The sequence below is a fragment of the Procambarus clarkii genome, chromosome 1 (genome assembly GCF_040958095.1).
Source record: "Procambarus clarkii isolate CNS0578487 chromosome 1, FALCON_Pclarkii_2.0, whole genome shotgun sequence".
Lineage (NCBI taxonomy): Eukaryota > Metazoa > Arthropoda > Malacostraca > Decapoda > Cambaridae > Procambarus > Procambarus clarkii.
In genome coordinates, this window is record NC_091150.1 from 49,000,610 (window position 1) to 49,022,538 (window position 21,929).

The following is a 21,929-nucleotide window of genomic DNA, read 5'->3' on the forward strand; positions in this document are numbered from 1 at the left end:
AAGTTCAAGAAGCCACCCAGTATAAGGAAAAGAAATGCATTTTTTTCACCTTTGGAAATCGCCTCTCAGCCGAAATCTAAATGCCAAGACAGAACTTCAGTTCAAAATTCGGCTGGAAATATTTTATTCCTATCTTCATCGAGGCCACTAGAGATATAGTGTACCTCAGGTAAATTCAGGCATTGTTTTCTTTCTCGTGATTTCATATCCTGGTGGAGACAGCATTATGGTTTCATCGGGTATTTTCCTACTAAATTTCCATTAAGCATTTCGAAATCCTCGCCGTATTGACTTAATACTTAAAGTATGAAGCATACCCAACCTGTCCTAATTATATATACAGATTATAATTATAATTATATATACAATTATATAATTATATTAAAATTATATATATAATACACATATACATATATATATAATATAATTATATATATATAGATTATAATTATATATACAGATATATAATTATATTATATATAAAATTATATATACAGAGAGGAAATACGTTTACATGAATGAATTGAAAACGACTATATAATTAGTGTTATTATCTAATCTCCATCCATGTTACCTTAGGTTAAGGCTCGATTAGGTTAGGTTTTATTATGTTTGGTTACATTTATTCAGTGTATCATTGACGATATTGTGAAAAATGAAATTCAACAACTATTTGAGTTTACCAGAGAATTCCATTTACAGAAAAACTAATTCTTCGAAGAAAACGTTTTCAGCATATACTTTTTATATTATAAACCAATGATTTATATTACAATAAAGTTCTAGCTTGAGAATAAATTGTTTAGGACAAAGGTTCACCTGCCAGTTTACACGTAGACTATTACTGGAATCGTAATATGCTTTTATACCATCATAAATATCTAAATAACTATCCAGGTACTTTGGGATGGGGTGTAGTTTCTTACGGTAATGGCCACTGCTTGATCGCAAGCGGGGATGTTTCTGATGGGGGAGAAAGAAACATTTGCGCAGCGCGTCCCGCGGCGTTGCGCGGGCAGTCTGGGGCCGTATAAATACGGGGAAACAGAGGGGCTCTGCCCTCACTCCGCCTGCCCCCGCCGCTGCCCTCGCAAATCCATTTGCTCTGAGGGCGGACTCTCCCATCATGCAGGTCAACTTGGCAAGTCAGGCAAAGCTCTGGATATACCGCGGGTCTTCTCCAACATCCACGTTACGATGATTTCAGGGCTCAGCGTACCGGAGGCCCGGTCTTCGACCAGGCCTCCTGGTTGCTGGACTAATCAACCAGGCTGTTGGACGCGGCTGCTCGCAGCCTGACTTATGAATCACAGCCTAGTTGGTCAGGTATCCTTTGGAGGTGTTTATCAAGTTCTCTCTTTAACACCAACAACCAACTGTCAACGGTCAACAACCAACACCATCAACACCATTCTTTATATAAAGAATATATAACACAAAAAACGGGGCGAGAATAGCTTGAGCTACCTCATCCCTTTGTGCGTATTTTACCTCAATAAACTTATTTCAATCTCAAACACAAGACGCTACAGAGCAGAGAGCTTATTCCGGCCATACTCGAGCTATCCGCTCTCATCCTGCGTTGGAGCTCTACGCTCTAGTTCCACATTCACGCTCTCTACCTACAGCTCCCAGCATCCTCGTCTCGGCTGTCATGACACGTCGTTACAACACTTGAGTATTGTAACCAAGATTGTATTAAATAAACATCAAAATCCACCATACCCTCAGAGTCTTGTCCTGTAGGAACCGACCTGTGAGATTTATATTTATTTAATTTATATGAGTTTATATAGAATTTACGTTAATTTATATATTTCGATAGCAATTTGTATGATGTTTAGCGGACTGTATTTCTGCAATAATCTCACAAATCGATCCTTACATTAGGGGGGGGGGGTTATATTACATTTATATATATATGCAGCCAATCAAACTACAGTATTAAACTACATATATTAGTTAATAAAATTGGAGGTGCCTTGGCTTATTGTATAGCAGGCTTAGTCCACCAGGTATAACTAGGATGTAGACACCAAATTATCCTCGTGAGAGGCTAGCTTCCATCACCCAAGTAACTGATGTACCAAGATTAATTCTTGCATCTTCTTCTTGTTCCTGTCAAAGGGCACTAGCCGTAAAGCCGGAATCCTAATATATGACAGCTATATCAGATGAAACTTTTATATATTATTAGATAAGGACTAATTACCTGTGCTTAGTGGCTTGTTCGCGTCCTAACCGGTTCGCCCTTTATCTACTTAATATTACCTGGCCAGAAATAATATCAAACAACCTTATCATTGTGTTCATTGCTGTCTTCTTTTATGTGCTAGCCATATGCTGTATTGTGACTACCAATTTTTGTCAACTACCATTCAAGCTGTCATTGCAATCAATCTTATATTGTTTCTGCTGTATTGTGCCTACCAATTTGTTGTCAACTACCATTTTAAGCTGTCATTGCAATCAATCATAGCTACCTATGTGCTTTAATATACTGTACCTATAATTTTCTCTCATCTTTTTTTTTTCATTCCATGTAATCTGTTATCATTTTTTTGTCTATAAATTTTGCAAGTATTTACCTCCTTAAAATTTTCTTAGATTAAGGACCTGCCCGAAACGCTGCGCGTGCTAGTGGCTTTACAAGACTGTAATTACCATAATTGTATCCTCACATTCCTTATGTACATTCTTGTATATGCATAAATAAAATAAAATAAAATAAAATAAAATAAATGATTAGATAGACGGATTTCGGTAACACACTTCCCTTGTTCAGTTGCCCTCAAGCTAGAGGAGGAGTAATGGTGTCGGGTTTTCCGACATGTCCCCCAAAATCGTCTGTTACAGGTACTTAAAAAAAATTTAACTCAAAAATATGGAAAATTGAGAAATCTAGCAGCATGGCCAACTATTTCGCCTAGGTTATAAAAATAGCCTCAAAAAAGCCTCATCGTTATTGGGGAATTGTTTAGCGTTAATTTTTGTATTTGCTTTTGTATTAACTTTAAACATAAAATACTTGTATATCATCGCATAATTGATCTTAACTTTGTCAGTGGGCATAGGAACGTAATGTCAACTATTGTTCTGATATCATTCTGGCGGTTTCTAAGAGTTATTTGACATTGGTAGGAGCCAGGAAATAGTGTAATTACCACCGAGGAAAGAAGATACCACACCAACTAACACTTCCCAGCACCCGTCTGCCTCCACTTGACACCTCATATTAGCTCCCCACCACAACAGCACTCCCTCCTCGCCTCACCACCACAACAGCACTACCTCCTCGCCTCACCACCACAACAGCACTACCTCCTCGCCTCACCACCACAACAGCACTACCTCCTCGCCTCACCACCACAACAGCACTACCTCCTCGCCTCACCACCACAACAGCACTCCCTCCTCGCCTCACCACCACAACAGCACTCCCTCTTCACCTCACCACCACAACAGCACTCCCTCTTCGCCTCACCACCACAACAGCACTCCCTCTTCGCCTCACCACCACAACAGCACTCCCTCTTCGCCTCACCACCACAACAGCACTACCTCCTCGCCTCACCACCACAACAGCACTACCTCCTCGCCTCACCACCACAACAGCACTACCTCCTCGCCTCACCACCACAACAGCCCTACCTCCTCGCCTCACAACCACAACAGCACTACCTCCTCGCCTCACAACCACAACAGCACTACCTCCTCGCCTCACCACCACAACAGCACTACCTCCTCGCCTCACCACCACAACAGCACTACCTCCTCGCCTCACCACCACAACAGCACTACCTCCTCGCCTCACCACCACAACAGCACTACCTCCTCGCCTCACCACCACAACAGCACTACCTCCTCGCCTCACCACCACAACAGCACCACCACCTATCCCATCACCGCAACTGTTGTCACCGAAAAAGTGTGTATATTTAGCTAAAAAATGTATTGAGTATTGTCTTTCCAGCATATGAGACCCAACCACTTGGGCTGGACGGTAGAGCGACGGTCTCGCTTCATACAGGTCGGCGTTCAATCCCCGACCGTCCAAGTAGTTGGTCACCACTCCTTTCCCCCCTCCCCCCCTTGTCCCATCCCATATCTTTATCCTGTTCCCTCCCCAGTGCTATATAGTCGTAATGACTTAGCGCGCTCTCCTGATAGTACACACGTTCCAGCATATGAGTAGTGACTAGTGTTGTGGTGGAAGTCGCCATTAGTGCTCGAGGAGCTTCACGGAGGTAGATGATGTAACGGGATCTTACTTAATGTGGGCCATCATGGTTGGAAACTGAGATTTGTACATGATACATGTACTGTCATATGTTATATCAATGTAAATATTAATATAGATCATCAGACTCCGACCAGTCTCTCTGGGGCGTACCGTTCGGCTCTTGACACAATGAATTTATAAATGAAAGGTTATTGAAGCCCAATTGTTATTTAGAGTATTAAGTATGAAACTTTTTGCATTCAATAGCTAATTCACAGTTTCTCAGTATCGGGAGTTTCTTAACCTGACTACCAAGCCAGGAGACTGCTAACCACCTTCCGGACCATACCGGTCCATACCTTGGCCCAGCCCGGTCCACACAATGGATCTAAACCTGGTCCACATAACACAACCATCCTATCCCTACCTCAGTATTCATACAAGTCATCTCCGGGATTAATCAGACATTACTGACCCATACTTACACACCACAATGATTCGACTTGTACAGTCGAATAAGCTGGCCCATATTCAGCTCTGGGGCCCTGGTCCACCCCAGTACTCAGCTCCGGGGACCTGGTCCACCCCAGTACTCAGCTCCGGGACCCTGGTCCACCCCAGTACTCAGCTCTGGGGCCCTGGTCCACCCCCAGTACTCAGCTCCGGGACCCTGGTCCACCCCAGTACTTCAGCAGGGGACTTCTCGGACCCTCGCTCCGCCTCGACTCTCAGCTCCAAGGTCCGGACCAGAGTGCCAGAATGACCCCTAATGTACCCGTCTTGTCATTATAAAAACCTGGTAACTGCTGAAACTTGAGGCCATGTGTGAGTGTACACCGGCCGCACCCTGAGTCACCGTAATCATTGCTACCAGACAAAACTCGAATTTGCTTGTCTCAACAATATCTCAAGGCCTGCGTCTTGACAAAGGGTGCGACCTTATCAGGTCAATTAACAGTCTAGTATGATTAAGGTGCCATCTTGCATCCCCCCCCCCCAAAGACTTGACGTCCATTAATCTCTTCGAGGGCCGATTGCTGCACCTGCCTTCCCCTTACACCCCCCCCCCCCCCACACACACACACACCACATCTGTGAAATGAACATCACGACACTGGAAGACAGAAGAGTGAGGGGAGACATAATCACTACCTACAAAATCCTCAGGGGGAATTGACAGGGTAGACAAGGATAAACTATTCAACACGGGTAGTACGTGAACAAGGGAACACAGGTGGAAACTGCGTTCCCAAATGAGCCACAGGGACGTTAGAAAGAACTTTTTCAGTGTCAGAGTAGTTAACAGATGGAATGCATTAGGCAGTGATGTGGTGGAGGCTGACTCCATACACAGTTTTAAATGTAGATATGATAGAGCCCAGTAGGCTCAGGAATCTGTACACCAGTTGATTAACAGTTGAGAGGCGGGACCAAAGAGCCAAAGATCAACCCCCGCAAGCACAAATAGGCGAGTACACAACCCCCCCCCACAAACACAACCTCCTCCCCCCACACACACAACCTCCCACACACACAACCCCCCTACTGGGGACACTATCACTGCCCCCTCTTCCCAGCTTACATCTCTCTCCTTCTACACTGCTGGCCTCCTATACACCTATTCATACTCCCATCAACAAATTGCCATGGTAGATTTGAGTGTTCTTTTCTCCCTTGCTTCTAGTACGTCGGAACATTGGGGAAAATATGTGACTCAGAGAGATTTCATGAAGATTTATTTTAGTGTAATGTCTAACTTAATTATCATTATTCTTGCTTACAGTGCGAGCCGGAAGTGAGGATATCTATTTTTCTGCAATGATCTGATCTGTCCAAATATAATAGTCTGGTTTTCTTTGCAGATATCCTTGGTATAGATGGAAATAACTCGTGATCTCACTTTATTGTTTCCATGTATTCATTTTATCCCCACTTTCTCAGTACAGTATCTGCAATATTTGCATACATGCACTGTCTTACTCATGTGGCTAATCATTTCCTCTTCCTCTCCAGAACACCGTGATCACCACTACAGCAGACGAGCACATCCACAGCGGCGGTACCCTGGGTGATCTCGTCCACGAGTGACACTTAGTCTTTGATTAACTACCTGGTCCCTTAGGCAGTGGAGGTGGTGGCAGCCTCTTATCGCAGTCGTTGACTCCCTTACTTCACCAAGCCAAGTATGTGCCCCAATTCTGAAATTTTTCTCTTAGAACGAAAGTAAATCCACCTGCCTACTAAATTTAAGTAAACCTGCTAATGATCTTAGTAGTTAGAAATTTATCATTCTGCTTATATAATCCCAGTGAAGATGTTCCATGTTGATGTGTATGGGAATAACCTGGCCGTGTGCTGTAATTATTTTGTTTTAGGCGTAACTCCATGGGCGTGGCATATTTCTGTATCCCCCTTCTTTCAGCGTGATCTTAGAAGGGTGATTGAGTGTGACCCAGGCGAGCATGTATTCCTTCAACAGCATGCAGCCTCACCGGGGGCGTCCTGTAGTCTTGTGGACCTCAGTCGATTTTCAGCGTATGCAACCCCGGTTACAATTTGTTGTGGTGTGCGGTTTTAAGATTTTGTTTTGTAGGCTCGAGATTGTGTCTGCATGTGTCTGTGAAAGTCTGTGCATGTGTTGGTCAGTGTTAATGGTAATGCATATATCTTTGTTATTATTAATTAATTCACTATTTTTTTTTACTGTAGATGATATTTGTCTTCCATCAATTGTGGTTCCTTAATTCATCAAAATATATTATTTATTATACTTATGCACTAACTGTTGCTTAGTAATTCCTAATATGTCAAAAGCGTTTATTATAGCAGATTCAACTTTCATTTCAGCATTAAATCCAGTGACATATTATTGGTTTCCATGTAATATAAAGTTTATTGCAGGCCCAGTAACATAAATGGATTGAAAGTAACTTGTGAGACAAGGTTTGAATCTCATTGCACAAGTCTAATTAGGTTCTAACACTAAAACCAGTTTTGAATGTAATGAAATTCAAATTTCTGGGTGAGCCCCGTTGGTTCTCTGAAGCTACTATCTTTGATAGTGCTATGCTGTTAGGCGCCATCAGTCACGGAGTTCTATTGGCCTACTGGGGATCAGAGCCAAAACCTGGATTTCCTTCGAAAGAGGAGGTACAGGGAGCAGTGTCACTTATAATAAAATTACTATGATTTTTGTCCATGTCTGCCACCAATACTAGGGAAGCACCCTGAAAGTTATTCAACAGATTAGAGTACTGCTGGTTATAAGCTAGACTGCAGCCTCGAGAACCTCCAAAAGAACTCTCCCAACCATGTAAACAATCGAAAATTCACGAAACTAGCGCTAGCACATTCGCCCCACCTCCCCCTCGTTTGAGAGAGGCAGCCCGGGTTTTGCCAGCTGCTCCACCCTCAGTTCTATGAAGATGGGAACAACCCCGACGCCCTGGATTGTCAGGGCTCGCTCAGAAATTGGTGTTTCATTGCATTTAACGCTGGTTTTCTATTGGGAGTCCCTTATGTCTCCCTGAAGCTATCTACCCATGGAGAAGGAACAAAGGAGCACTAACCAGGGACACCATAACAAAACTAGAAAAAAAAAGACACACACAGGCACTGGGGACCGGGGACAAAGGACCCTGAGGTGCCATACCACGGGCTCACCCTGAAAGCCCCTTGCACCCTAAAAGTAACTTATGCCAAAACCACAAGGACAATCAAGAGAGCAGAACATAAATAGCAAACAACACAGGCACATGGACAGACTGTAGGCCAGCCGGACAGAACGACCCTTTGAAACCTGCGAGGCACACACCTCAAGCAAACACAAGACCGCCAGTGTCCAGACACAGTTGAGCCTAGCCCTAGGCCTGGCTTGGAGTAGAACTTGTGAAACCCTCTCCAGGTAAATGCCAGGTAACTTGTTAGAGCCCCAAAACCCCCACACCCAAAAAGTAGTCCAGAATATGTTTGCAAAGCCAGCCGAGAAGCGCCAAAGGATGAACATCAAGGACACCAGTGAAGGCCACGGGCTGACGAGACTGAATGACACCTGCAAACAAAAAAGTGAACAACGAAACTGGAAACTCAGGTGGTAGGATTTCCCACAAAATGCCCACTGAGGCAGAACCGGCAGCATAAATGACGTGGCAACCCCGCCACCGAAAACAACACAAGGGAAAGCCCCTGGCTGAAGGAACCAAGCAAAAAGAGACCAGGTGACTCCACAGGAAGCCAACCGAGCTGAACTCACCAGAAAGAAAGAAAGCCATTGTAACGGGGGGTGGGGGAAACAGCTCTATCTTGTCCATTATTCCAACCCCCCCCCCCCCCCCCAGTTAACCAACGAGGCCGGGGGAAACAGCTCTCTAGTCCGTTATCCCGCCCCCAGTTAGCTAACTATTCTAGAGCACTCCCAGAGTTCCTAAGGCAACCTCTCTCGTTCAACTCCTTGTAACCTAGGTATTTGACTACCTAGGTGCTAAGACTACAAGGCGCCGTAACTTGATCAGCTATACCCGAAACTCTAGAGAGAACTCTAGAATACATTTCACTGCCATAAACGTATAAGAGAAAACGAAAGGAAAGAAATGAATAGTGAAGTAAGTAGTGAGGGTTTGGGGTGAGAGGTAGAGAGGTGGGAGGAGCGAGGAGGGTCATTAGTTGAAAGTGAGAGTTTAGAGAGGGGTGGAGGGAGAGGAGTAGATAGGTAGAAGTAGAAGAGTAGATAGTAGAAGAAGAAATGCTGCCACCATCCATTCAAGACCATTATATACAAGACAAGGAATGGAACTTGTCTGTATCACAATATTCACAAAAGATGTTATCAAGAGGTCATTATTAGTATGTCCCATCTTTATCATGTACTCATTAAATCATGAAACCAGTAATCACAGAGGCTTTCTCACCTCAACTCACAAACTCTAGGGAACCAAGTTAAAGGCCATTTAAATAATAACTTCAATTATATTTCACATGATAACTATCATAATTTAAGCAATTCAAATGTTCCAGTTTAATATGCAAAGTGAGTCATCATCCAAGAATTTGAGAACCCTACAACTTGACTGCCCCTGATCATCACACAACATGTGTACACACGACCAAGTCACCTTAATGTTCAACTCACCAAGTGTCTGCCTATAGCTGGATAGAGGGGGGGGGGGTGTCTGTAGTTGACAGAGACTGTCCCGCCCTGCCGGCCGACAGCCTCCCTGCTAGGCCGTCTTCTCTGCTCTGCTGGCTGCTGTTCTCTTAATGCTCTCGAATCGATAGCTCTCCGAGTATATATGGGGGAACTTAGTAACTAACTCCGCCCACAAGTAGATAGCCTCAGGCGTTCTACCAAGCCACTCCTTAAACGTCGGCATGTTTGAAGGCTACCAGGCTCCAATTATAAGATTAGCAGAAGCAAGGTGAAATTCGCATGATCTGACCTCAGGTCACTTGAGGTCATTAACTCTTAGAGGTGTGACTTTCCAGCCGACAAACTGGCGCCTTCTCAAATTCCTGTCTGTGACTCGTGTATCTATGTATTTTAAATACAACTAAACCAAACACTTTTACAGTGTTACACCATCAGCAACAAACGACCGCCCATTACAGCTGAAAAAAGAAAAACCCCAGTGCTGGAGGAGACCAAGCAGCTTGTTAACTTGATCACTAGACACAGAAATAAGCCCAGACCAAAGGGACACCAGACACTGAGTGAAAGAAAGAAAAAAATAGTCAAGAGATGAACAAGCAATTGTGGTGTAAGAGCAGGCCGAGAGCGCACAACACAGCATTTGATATGGAGCTGAGACAGTATCGACCCAAATGCAAGCTGTCGTGGCTCTGCCAATGCCACATGAAAAGATGCGACAACATACATCAGAAGATGCTGGGCAAGAAAAAAATATATGGAAAGAACACAAAAACAGAAGGATTATTAAGAAGGGAAAGAAAGTGGCATAAAAGTGCCATGAACCACACCATCACCATAAAAAACCATAGGTGGAACACCTTCATGAAGCCACCTAACCACTGCAGAGATGACATAGGTGATTTTGACATACAAACATGTCAAAAGACCAGGGGCCAGATTCACGAAGCAGTTACGCAAGTACTGACGAATGTGTACATCTTTCCTCAATCTTTGACGGCTTTGATTACATTTATTAAACAGTTTACAAGCATGGAAACTTCCCAATCAACTGTTGTTATTGTTATAAACAGCCTTCTGGTACCTTGAAGCTCATTAACTGTTTAATAATTGTAAGCAAAGCCACCAAAGATTGAGTGTAACAAACTAGGCTGTTGTAAGAATTATCCAGAGTGGTTTATCGACAAAAGAGAATGGGAAGCTGAGCCCGCATGGTGACCTGACCCCCAGGGGAATTCGCGGTGGAAATAACCGACGCTTTGTTCATAGCTGCGTATAATGAACCATCCTATAGTATTCAGTAATTTAGAGAAAATTAGCCTTTATTCATTTTGCATTAAAATTGTATTGTATACTAGTACTGGATACAATATCAAGAGTATTCTAATTATTGAGTTTGTCACCATCAGTGACGTCACGAATCAGATCTAACTTGTAAGGCGGAGTGACCGGCGGTCATAGGTCAGCAGGGTTGACATGTCTACTATTTCTCAAAGTTCAATTAACCATTTTGGGGATCTGGAACAGCTCTGCCGTTAGAGGCTTGTGTAATTTAACTTCAGTAAAATAATTCAACCAGTCTGGATCAATTAAGTACAACAGAGGTTAATTGTTATAACTTAAACCTGGCTAGTAACTTGGTAAAACTTTGACTAGGCGGAAGGATACAATGTTCTGTCTGGGGTAGACCAGACAAGGAAGAAATCAGTGTGATCTGCCGAGCAGCTGGGAGAGGTCAAACATCTTACCTCTCCCCAAGACCAGCCCAACATCCTTAGCTGGTAAAACATAGAGGTATAGTTGCTATGGTTATGTATAGAAATAGTCTCATTTGCCACTCAGGTCAAGTAGGGAGTGTTAAAGTGACAGGGAGTGAACATATTTAGATTTTGTTTTAGTTTTCTTTTAATAAATTAAGTTAATAATTTGCATTTTTATTGTTTCCATTTGGTTATGTGTATACTTGTCCTGGTCACGTGGTCCACACGAGGCAGAGTTGTATTGGGCGCCGATTCTAACATCGAATCGGAATTATCATTACCGTGTAATTTATTCCACACTCAAGGTCATCGTTTATAGTGGGGATCAAGCCCCTAGGTTGATTAATTAGCGTGATCGATCCAGACCTCGATCATTGCTCTGTGTTACTGGTCTGGTGGTGGCAGCGTAGAGGCGACTCTAGGGTTTTGCTCAGAGCCTAGGTCACGTCATACTGGGTGTAGAATCCTAAGTCGGTCAATCGTCTTAGGACCACGTGGCGTGGAGTTGGCTTTGGTAAAAGTTTTGGAGTCCCTTGGTAGAGAATAAAAAGTAAGAATACGGGTAGGGGGAGTAGAAGGTAGATAAGAGAAGTAAAGAGAGAGAAACCTAACCCGTGTTACAATGGTGGCAGCGGTGGGATGAGATGGACAGGTTCGTAAGTGCTTGCATAACTGCTTCGTGAATCTGGCCCCAGATGCGAACGGCAGAGAAGAAGGATGAGCCAGCAAAAACAAACACTGGTCTGACCCAATGAAAGGCATAGTCACGGAAAACACCCAGGTTTGGAACCGAAGAGAAGTGCCCAAACAGAGACCAAGTCAGCCACCAGAGAGCTGGGAAAACTCCAGGGGCAGACCAAAACCCCCAGACAGGAACAGGAGCCACAACCAGCCCAGGAGTAAAGACACTGGACCCGGCCCCCAAATGAGACCCCCCCCCCCACACACAGCATGTTAACTTGTTAACTCCTAACTGGGGTTAGGTATGATAGGGAAATGGGACAGGAGTCATTGCTGTAAGCAACCGATAGCTGGAAAGGTGGGATCCAAGAGTCAATGCTCGATCCTGCAAGCACAAATAGGTGAGTACAAATAGGTGAGTACACACACACTCACTCACTCTCACTCACACTCTTGAGGCTTCAAGAAGACCTAGACAAACTAAAGGAATGGTCGAACAAATGGTTGTTAGAGTTTAACCCAAGCAAATGTAATGTAATGAAGATATGTGTAGGGAGCAGGAGGCCAGTTACAAGGTATCATTTGGGAGATGAAATTCATCAAGAGTCAGAGAGAGAGAAAGACCTGGGGGTTGATATCACACCAGACCTGTCCCCTGAAGCCCATATCAAGAGGATAACACCAGCAGCATATGCCAGGTTGGCTAACATAAGAATGGCATTTAGACACTTGTGCAAGGATTCATTCAGAACTTTGTATACCACCTATGTCAGACCAATCCTGAAGTATGCAGCCCCAGCATGGAGTCCATATCTAGTCAAGCATAAGACCAAAACTGGAAAAAGTTCAAAGGTTTGCCACCAGACTAGTACCCGGGCTGAGAGGTATGAGCTACGAGGAGAGACTACGGGAATTAAACCTCACGTTGCTAGAAGACAGAAGAGTTAGGGGGGATATGATCACCCACATACAAGATTCTCAGAGGAATTGACAGGGTAAATAAAGACAGGCTATTTAATACAAGGAGACACAGGTAGAAATTGAGTGCCCAAATGAGCTACAGAGATATTAGAAAAATTTTTTTTAGTGTCAGAGTGGTTGACAAATGGAATGCATTAGGCAGTGATTGTGCATTGCACTAGGCAGAACGCACCAAAAAAAGGGAGGGGGGTCTGTGAACACATCGTGGACCAGGGGAAGGGAACTGGGCGAGCTGCCCCCTACCGCCAAGGCAAGGGGTGAACGAGGGCTGGAACAAATGGAGAGGCTGCCCAGAGAAGAGGGTAACTTGGAGCCAACCAGAAGGATGACCGGCCAATTAACACAGGAAACCCAACATCTGACTCCCCAGAACGCCTAACCCGACTAGAAACTGGCAACGCCTCAACCAAAAGCTGAAAACAAGAACGAGGACCTCGAGAACAGACCCCCAAATGAGCCGAGAAGCCGCAGACACGAAAAGAACCGCATACCAACACATCAGAAAAAGAAAAAAGAGAAAAGAGGCAGATGGGACAGCCAAGGCCCACGACTAACTAAAGAAAGGCCAATCCAGCCAGATGACCCAAAAGTCGAATGGCAAGGAAATGGCAATCGCTACCTGAAGCATGGGAACGCCGGCAAGGAACTCAGCACCAGCGGAAAGCAAGACCCACACCAGAGGCCCGTGGCAATCATCTCCAACGTCCCACAAAAGCCAAGCAAAAAGCAGCTCAGAGAGGCTCAGGTATGCACAAAAAAAAGACCCAAAAGATGAGTAGAATGGAAACCCACTACAAGCACCGTCGACAAACAATGTCAATTGGAGCTGCACTCCATGAAAGGCGGGGGCAAATAAGCAATGAACAAGAAGCCCAAAATAGGGCACCTCAGAGAAGCCTGAAGCCCTGTCGAAAAATCATTCTACCAGAGAGCAAGGGCATGACAAAGAAGGCACAAAACATCAAGAGAATGTCTGCCAGCTAGGGAACACCGGAATCCCGACCTATAATGAGAAACTGAAACACACAGAAAATAAGCCACACGAGCTATCACATAAGGGGTCCCGAGAGGCAAGCACCCGGGATATGTCGACCCCCAACAGGCCCAAGGTATGTGGAATCAAACCCTGGGGAAAGTTGCCACTAACCAAAAAATAAATCGAGCGAGAAAACGACCCCCACCTCCCTGCAACAAAGGACCCATCGTGACAGGCACGGCAGCCAACAGAGGGCCAAAGAAAGGGGCTAAAGGACCCACAGCCGATTTTCCCCAAGCCCCGAGAATCCCAGGGCCCCAGGGCAAAGCCCATGTCCATGCTCTCCACCCAGGATAGAAAAGTAGAGGGAGGGAATTATTTGGGGAAAATGCCAAGCCAACAATCAGTGACAACTACACTATTCAAATAACTGTTACGTGAATTCACACTTTGTGAAACCTGGTTGTTTTATTTTGCCATCAGAGAGTATTTATTTACCATTTTACTGAAATATATCTGATGGTCATCAGGTTATCTTGTGGCCTTGTCTGGAACAGGAAGTTTGTGACTTGCAAACGTCGCCTCGAATTTACTTGGCGAGTTGATATATTTTATAACTGAGCATGGAGTATTCTGGTAATCTTGATCCTCCACATTATCAATAGAATCGATGGTATGTTATTCAAAAGTACCCAAAAGATAAGTAAAGGTGAATTGCAATTTCTTCTTTAAAGGTGGGTTTGGTGACTCCTTGATCATTTTATTTTTCAACAGATAGCAGTGCAATATTCTCAATGTGGTAGTTGTGATGTGCATTGTTGAATACCAAACACAGTCCTGTAATTTACAACAATAACTAACATTTGTTTCTTTGTCCATTTGTGAAGTTTGAGTAGGTCATTTTAAATGTTGGCTTTTGTTTGCCACCGTGTTATAAAGCACATCATTATCTGCAATTTTGATGATGTAAGTTTGACTTATTTGACTGTTTTGTTGTAGATTATAAAATGGGTAGGCCTAAAAACAAGATTTTGTGCCACTTCCCTCCTAATATTAGCTGTGATGGACAATAAACAGTTAAATACATTGGGGTAAATTGACAATTAGCTGTGTCTGCTAAACTCAGGTTTTCCAACAGACTCCAGGCTGAAGTTACTAATACAAGAATAAAGCATACTTACATACTTAAAGTATGCTGTTTGATACCTTAAGATAAAGTGATCATACTTATAGATTGTATTACAGTTGTAATACAATTGTAATTTAGATCCCTAATTGATTTGTAGGGATTTTGCCTGCAAATGTCAGATGAAGATTTCAAGACAAAAGTCTGCTTATGTCTCAAGGATACTTTTTTTTTTACTTCTAAATCCAACATTGCCTTGTTTATACACAAAGGTGTGTAAAAAAAAAAAATAGTTTGAAAAGATAAAGATATTAGTATAGGGAAATGTGAATTTTCTGTTACTTTTCAGTTTTGCAGAAAGCACATATGGGATTGGAAAACTTTTTGGCTACTGAGACTACATGGGACCTAGATAGTACAATAGTCCCATTACTGCATTTATAGCTCTATTGAGTCATCAGGAGAGCCTCTGAAGTGTGTGTTTGATCCTTCAGTTGTTAGCTGTGGCTTCCTTGTTGTGGCATGCATTGTATTCCCTTTTGTTTAGCTGTGACTTCCTTGTTGTGGCATGCATTGTATTCCTTCATTTTGTTTAGCTATAGCATGCATTGCAAATACAGTACTTTGTTTTATCTCCCCAACTCCTCATTTGGCAATGTGAAGGTCAGGATGATTATGTAAATGTTATCACATCCTCTTGCTCCCCTCCTGTCCCCTCGCCCACTAGTGGAGCATCAATTTTCTGTGGTGGAGGGAATTGCTCGAGTGACCTTGGAGTGGCAATTCTCTTTTTTTTTTTTTTTTTTTTTTAACCCCAAGGATACCTTAGATTTGTCATTGTTGTAGCATCCACACGGAGTGAGTGGATGCCCCAAGAATGCAAATAAAAGTACTGTACATACATTTTCTTCTGTCCTTCACGGACCGGGTTTGAGAGCTGGTATTGTGTAGTGAGTTACTGAGTACTCAGCACAGATGGTGATTGTAATTTGCTGTTGTAAAAACACTTTAGTGTTAATCAGTACAGTATACTGTATATGCATTTTGATATACTGAACCTGTACCCAAGATTTACTATGTAATACAACAATAATGTAATATATATATGACATTTTAAACTTTAGCTTGGAAAAGCACTTTAATCACCTATTGTGGTTGAGTGCTTAGTAACTCACTATGAAATGTAGCAGTTCTCTAGCCCAGTCCAATGTACGATAGACAAAATACAGTATACAGGAAGTGGGTGATAGAGCTTGAGTGGGTCTACACCATACACTGGAAAGGATAGATGGGTGTCCCCCTCTTCAAGGAAGGATCTGTGCCCCATTAGACCCCCAGGCAAGTGACCTCAGATGCAAAAACAAAGGCTCATCTGCCTCCACTACTAGAAAAGAATGGGCAACTTTCTGGAGATGGCTTCACGACCCCCAAACCAACTCTAACCCTGGGCACTAAAACCTAAAAAGGGAGGGGGACAAAGATGCCCAGGTCACAGCCCCAACCGCCGGACTAAAAGAAAAGTGAAAAACCAAAACATTCCAAGACACCAACCACAACAGCAGAGGTACCAACTCTGGGGCAAGCAAGCCAGCCAAGCACTGCAAAACAGCAACAGGAAAACACCTGCAGCAAGCAGCAGTCACCTCTAAATGCCAAAATGCCACCCCCATGGCAAAAGGGTAAAACAAATGAGAAACACGACATCATAGGGACATCACACACCCCGAGCACAACAGATATTGCCCGAAACGCATTGCTTAATAGTGGCTTTAGGCATTGTATGTACTAGCTCTACCTATATATCAATCCATTAATGTAACATCACTTGTATGTATGTACCTTACCTGAATAAACATATTTATCATATTTATTTTATTTATATATAACACATCAGAGGAACCCTCAAGCTCATTTGAGTAGAGTAGGACAGGGGGAAGACAGGTTATTTATTAGGTAGGTCCAGCAGAAGCAAAAAGCAACCCAGGAACTCAAGGCATTGGGGATGCTTGCTTTAAATAAATACCAAACCCAGTTTTAAGAAAAATGCATCCGAGGGTGTAAATGACATTCAGCAAGTCTAGCATGTAAGCCCTCGTGCACCCTGAGACAAAGTTGAATCCTGTTTACCCCAACCTTAGTCTCAGAGGAGTAAAAGGCACATGCACTAATCAGAAGCAGACACTTTGAAAGAAGTGCTCTCAAAGGAACAGAACCCCCAAACCCCCCAAGGAAAGTAACATTAGTCAGGCAGGGGATTGAATTTTCCCAGTAAGCACATAGGGAAAGCATCCCTAAACATGCAGCTTGAGGTGAACAAAAAACTCAAGGACCACTTAACAGTGAGGCTTATATAATATTACTCACATGAAGCTAACACTAAAGTATGGAACAAATATTGGTACAGGCCCCTGCAGGAGAGTCCAAAGGATAGCCAACACCAATTTCCATTCGTGGTAACAATGCTGATATAGGGGTGGATGGGCCCACATCAGGCATGCGATTCATTCAGTGTCACTGGGCGGACTATGAGCTTTCAAATCCTCCACCTGGTGGTAGGAGTGTAACAAGCAGTGGTAATGACCTAACTACTGTGTTCCTTTTCACCAGGCTTGCTGTTATTTTCATTACAGTTGTGCTTTGGAGCGCTCTACCTTTCTGGTTACATTTCAATATTAGTCTGGGTTGATCTAGCATGCTCAGTTCCCTGTGCTTCTTTTAGTGGACCAGATTTTGTTTATCTTTGGTCTCTAGTAGGCATTTGACTTGCAGGGCCTGGCAGGGCATGATGCGTGTTGAGCTATCATGGTGGCTAGCTCCAGGAAATCACCAAAGGGATTTCCTCCCAGAAAAATATTGCAGTACACTGCACCCCTTGTGTGCTTCAGCATAGAGGGAAGTTGCATGCCTTTTGAAGTCTTCCTTTTTGGCCATAATATAAGAAGCAGACTGTATTACATCCCTGTGGACTCCATGGATATCCTAGGTTACCTTGAGGGTTACTTTGCAGTGGTTCCAGGGTTCAAGGTCCTTGCAGCCTGGTCTCTGACCAGGCTGTTATCAACCAGGCCTCCTGATTGATGATCTGGTCAACCAGGCTGTTGGACGTGGCTGCTCACAGCCTGCTATACCTGCTTGATGAGGTTCAAGGAGTTTTTCTACTCCCCAAGCCTAGCCCACGGCCAGGCTTGACTTGTGAGAGCTTGGTCCAACAGGCTGTTGCTTGGAGCAGTCCACAGGCCACCATATCTACCGCAGCCTGGTTGGTCCAGCACTTTGTGAAGAAAATTATCTAATTTTCCCTTGAAGATATCCACAGTTATGGCAATTTTTTTTTTTTTTTTTTTTTTTTTTTTTTTTTTTTTTTTTTTTTTTTTTTTTTTTTTTTTTTTTTTTTTTGTGATATATACAAGAGTTGTTACATTCTTGTACAGCCACTAGTACGCGTAGCGTTTCGGGCAAGTCCTTAATCCTATGGTCCCTGGAATACGATCCCCTGCCGCGAAGAATCGTTTAAATCACTGGGAGGATGTTGAACAATCATGGATCTCTGATGTTCATACTGTGTTCTCTGATTGTGCCTATGGAACCCCTGCTCTTTACTGGCACTATTCTGCATTTTCTTCCATATCGCTCACTCCAGTATACCTGGTTGATTGATGGGGTTCTGGGAGTTCTTCTACTCCCCAAGCCCGGCCCGGGGCCAGACTTGACTTGTGAGAGTTTGGTCCACTAGGCTGTTGCTTAGAGCGGCCCGCAGGCCCACATACCCACCACAGCCCGGTTGGTCCGGCACTCCTTGGAGGAAACAATCTAGTTTCCTCTTGAAGATGGCCACGGTTGTTGTTATGTTGTTACTTTACTGTATAGATTTGGAACCTGGCCCTCCAGTATTTTCCACGTGTACATTATTTGATTTCTCTCTCGTCTCCTTTCTAGTAAGTACATTTAGAGAGCTTTGAGACGATCCCAATAATTTAGGTGCTTTATCACGTCTGTGTATGCCATATATATTCTCTGTACGCCCTCTATTTCAGCAGTCTCTCCTGCTCTGAAGGGGGAAATGAGGACTGAGCAGTACTCCAGACAGGACAGTACAAGTAATTTGAATAGTAAAACCATTGTGATGGGGTCCCTGGATTTGAACGTTCTCGTAATCCATCCTATCATTTTTCTGACTGGTTCATTATTTGCTTGGTTATGCTCCCTAAATGCTAGGTCGTCAGACATCATTAATCCCAAATCCTTTACATGTTGCTTTCCTACTATGGGAAGATTTGATTGAGTTTTGTACCCTGTATTATGTTTAAGTTCCTCATTTTTACCATACCTGAGCACTTGGAAATTTATCATCATTAAACATCATGTTATTTTTTGTTGCCCAGTTGAAAACTTGATTAATATCTGCTTATAGTTTTTCAATGTCTTCGTCAGAAGTAATTTTCGTGCTGATTTTTGTGTCATCTTCAAAAGATGATATGAAGCTGTGACTTGTGTTTGTGTCTATATCTGATATGAGAATAAGGAATAGCAGTGGTGCAAGGACTGTACCTTGAGGTACAGAGCTTTAAACTGTGCTTGGACTCAAATTTATATGATTGACTGTTTCTCTTTTGTGTTCTGTTCGACAGAAAACTGAGTACCCACCATCCTGCTTTACCAGTTATCCCCATTGACCTCATTTTGTGTGCTATCACTCCATGGTCACATTTATCGAATGCTTTTGCGAAGTTTGTGTATACCACATCTGCATTCTGTTTTTCTTCTAATGCCTCATTGACCTTATCATAGTGGTCAAGTAGCTGTAAATCGATCTTCCCGCTCTAAATCTATGTTGGCCTGGGTTGTGAAGGTCATTGGTCTCTATGAAACAGGTGACCTGACTCCTGATCACTCTTTCAAATACTTTTATTAGGGATGTTAGTGCAACTGGTCTATAATTCTTTGCCAATGCTTTGCTCCCTCCCTTGTGTAGAGGGGCTATGTCTGCTTATTTAAGTGCATCTGGTGTCTCCCCCATGTCTAAGCTCTTTCTCCCACACTATACTGTGTGTTTGTGCTACTGGCATCTTGCATTTCTTTATAAATATTGAATTCCATGAATCTGGACCCAGAGACGAGAGCATGGACATGTTGTCAATTTCTTTTTCAAAATCTGCCATGCTTGTGTTGATATCAGTTATATCTGTATGAATCACATCCTGGTTGATTGGGTATCCTTTGGAGGTGTTTACCGAGTTCTTTCTTGAACACCGTGAGGGTCGGCCAGTTATGCCCCTTATGTGTTGAACAGTCTCGGGTCTCTAATGTTGATAGTTCTATCTCAGAGTACCTATTGCACCTCTGAATAGGGATGAGCATTATGGTTCTGCTGTATTTGACCCGGCTTGATTGATTACCAACATACCCCCGATCACTTCTAGGAATTATGAGTTAAAGGTAGTAGTAGCAACATGGTCTGCTGACATAGCTTCTCCATGCAACTTAACATTATTCTGATTAAATATCCTGATAAAAGTTTTCTAAGTACAGTACAATATGATTTGTTGACCTGAAAATCACTAGCAGCAACAGCAGTGCTAAAATCATTCATGCAGACGTATTCATGAAGTTTATTGACTTTGCAGTAAAGCCAGGAATTAAGTAATTTTCCTGCCTGTGAAATGGCATTATTGTCAAGGCACTTGACACAAATTGGGGATTTGATAATTCCATATTTTCATGCAAGGATTAATTCATTAATGCTTTCACAGAGTTCTAGAATTACTCTTTTTTTTTTTTCTCAGCTAATGTCATCCTCTTTATCCTATTTCTTCACCATTTTATCACTTATTTCTAAACTTTGCTTCATTGTCATATAAAAGTTACTTGATGGGGTTTTGTTTTTAAACAGTTTTAAGGGAAAAAGTACTTAAGTTAGACAATGCACTATCCATATGGAAGATATGGAAAGGACAGATCCCAAATATTCACAACAATATAACAACTTACTAAGTGAAGAGTAGGGGTGCCATCGGGACAATCAAGAAACATTGTATGAACAGCAGAGGTCCACGGCTCTTCAATCTCCTCCCACCAAGTACAGTACAAGAAATATTGTCGGAACACAAGTGGAAGTGTTCAAGAGACATTTGGACAAGTTCCTGCAGGAAGTTCCAGACTAACCGTGCCATAATGGATATGTGGGTCTATGGGTTGCTCTAAGCAACAGCTTTTTAAATTTATCACAAAACAGGCTTTGCCTGGGAAGTGGAACTCTCAAAACTGACTCCAGGTAGACCCCAGGCTGGCAGCTATGCACTAATTTGTGTGCATGATAATTTATATGGCATTGGGCAAATAATGTGTCACTCATAGTCACCTTCGTATCAACATGTTGGAGAAAAACTGTGTTCAGCAAGGGTCATATATGTATTGCTTTAATTCAGTTGTGTTTGAGCATATTTTTACAAGATTTTGTCCCAGGAAACCGAGTTTAATGCTTATGCGCACAAACAATTTGTTTAACTTTCAAATACATCTGAACTTTACCTGAAGTTTTGCCAATTCGGTATATGTTATGTTTAGAAAACTGGAGTTTGAACAAAGAATGAATGAATGAACACTGTATAACTTCATGGAGAACTAGTAACACCATTCTAGAGCAAATTGCCCACATAAATTTTCTACCATTTCATAAAACTATGTATTGTATATTGCTTATGAGTTGTCATGTAGTGTACACACAATATTTAATCCCCATCACAAAAGAATGCCACCTGTTATTGTTCTCTACCACATCTGGTGTTCTTCACTCTTCGTGTCTTCACTCCATCACCATGCCTTGATATTTAATGTAGAATGTGAAAACTTTGCATATAAATGTTGAGTAGATTAAAATTAAAACAGTTTATTAGAAAATAACCTAAAAACCAATAAATGTGTTTTTTACATCTTTTGAGAAAATTTTAATATAAAATTAAATTTGGTAAGTACTTTAAATACTTGTACAATGTATTTTTAGGCTAAATATTCCATACCCTGACACTGTTTACCTATTGCAG

The 21,929-nt window shown here is 42.7% G+C and overlaps 1 protein-coding gene across 13 annotated transcripts in view; it reads left to right on the top strand.

Annotated features, from left to right (window-relative positions):
- The window catches only part of LOC123752290 (hexosaminidase D-like), a 373,939-nt gene that overhangs the window by 344,536 nt on the left and 7,474 nt on the right, over nucleotides 1-21,929 (top strand). For 12 of the 13 annotated variants that reach the window (XM_069308469.1, XM_069308417.1, XM_069308646.1 and 9 more), the window contains one exon: nucleotides 6,236-6,405. Coding sequence is in view for 1 of the 13 variants with exons in the window: in XM_045727094.2 (XP_045583050.1) it covers nucleotides 6,685-6,757 (73 nt within the window). In the remaining 12 variants the exon portion in view is untranslated. Of the gene's footprint in view, nucleotides 1-6,235; nucleotides 6,406-6,669; nucleotides 6,758-21,929 lie in introns of those variants that run through there. The other variant, XM_045727094.2, reaches the window with a different exon arrangement.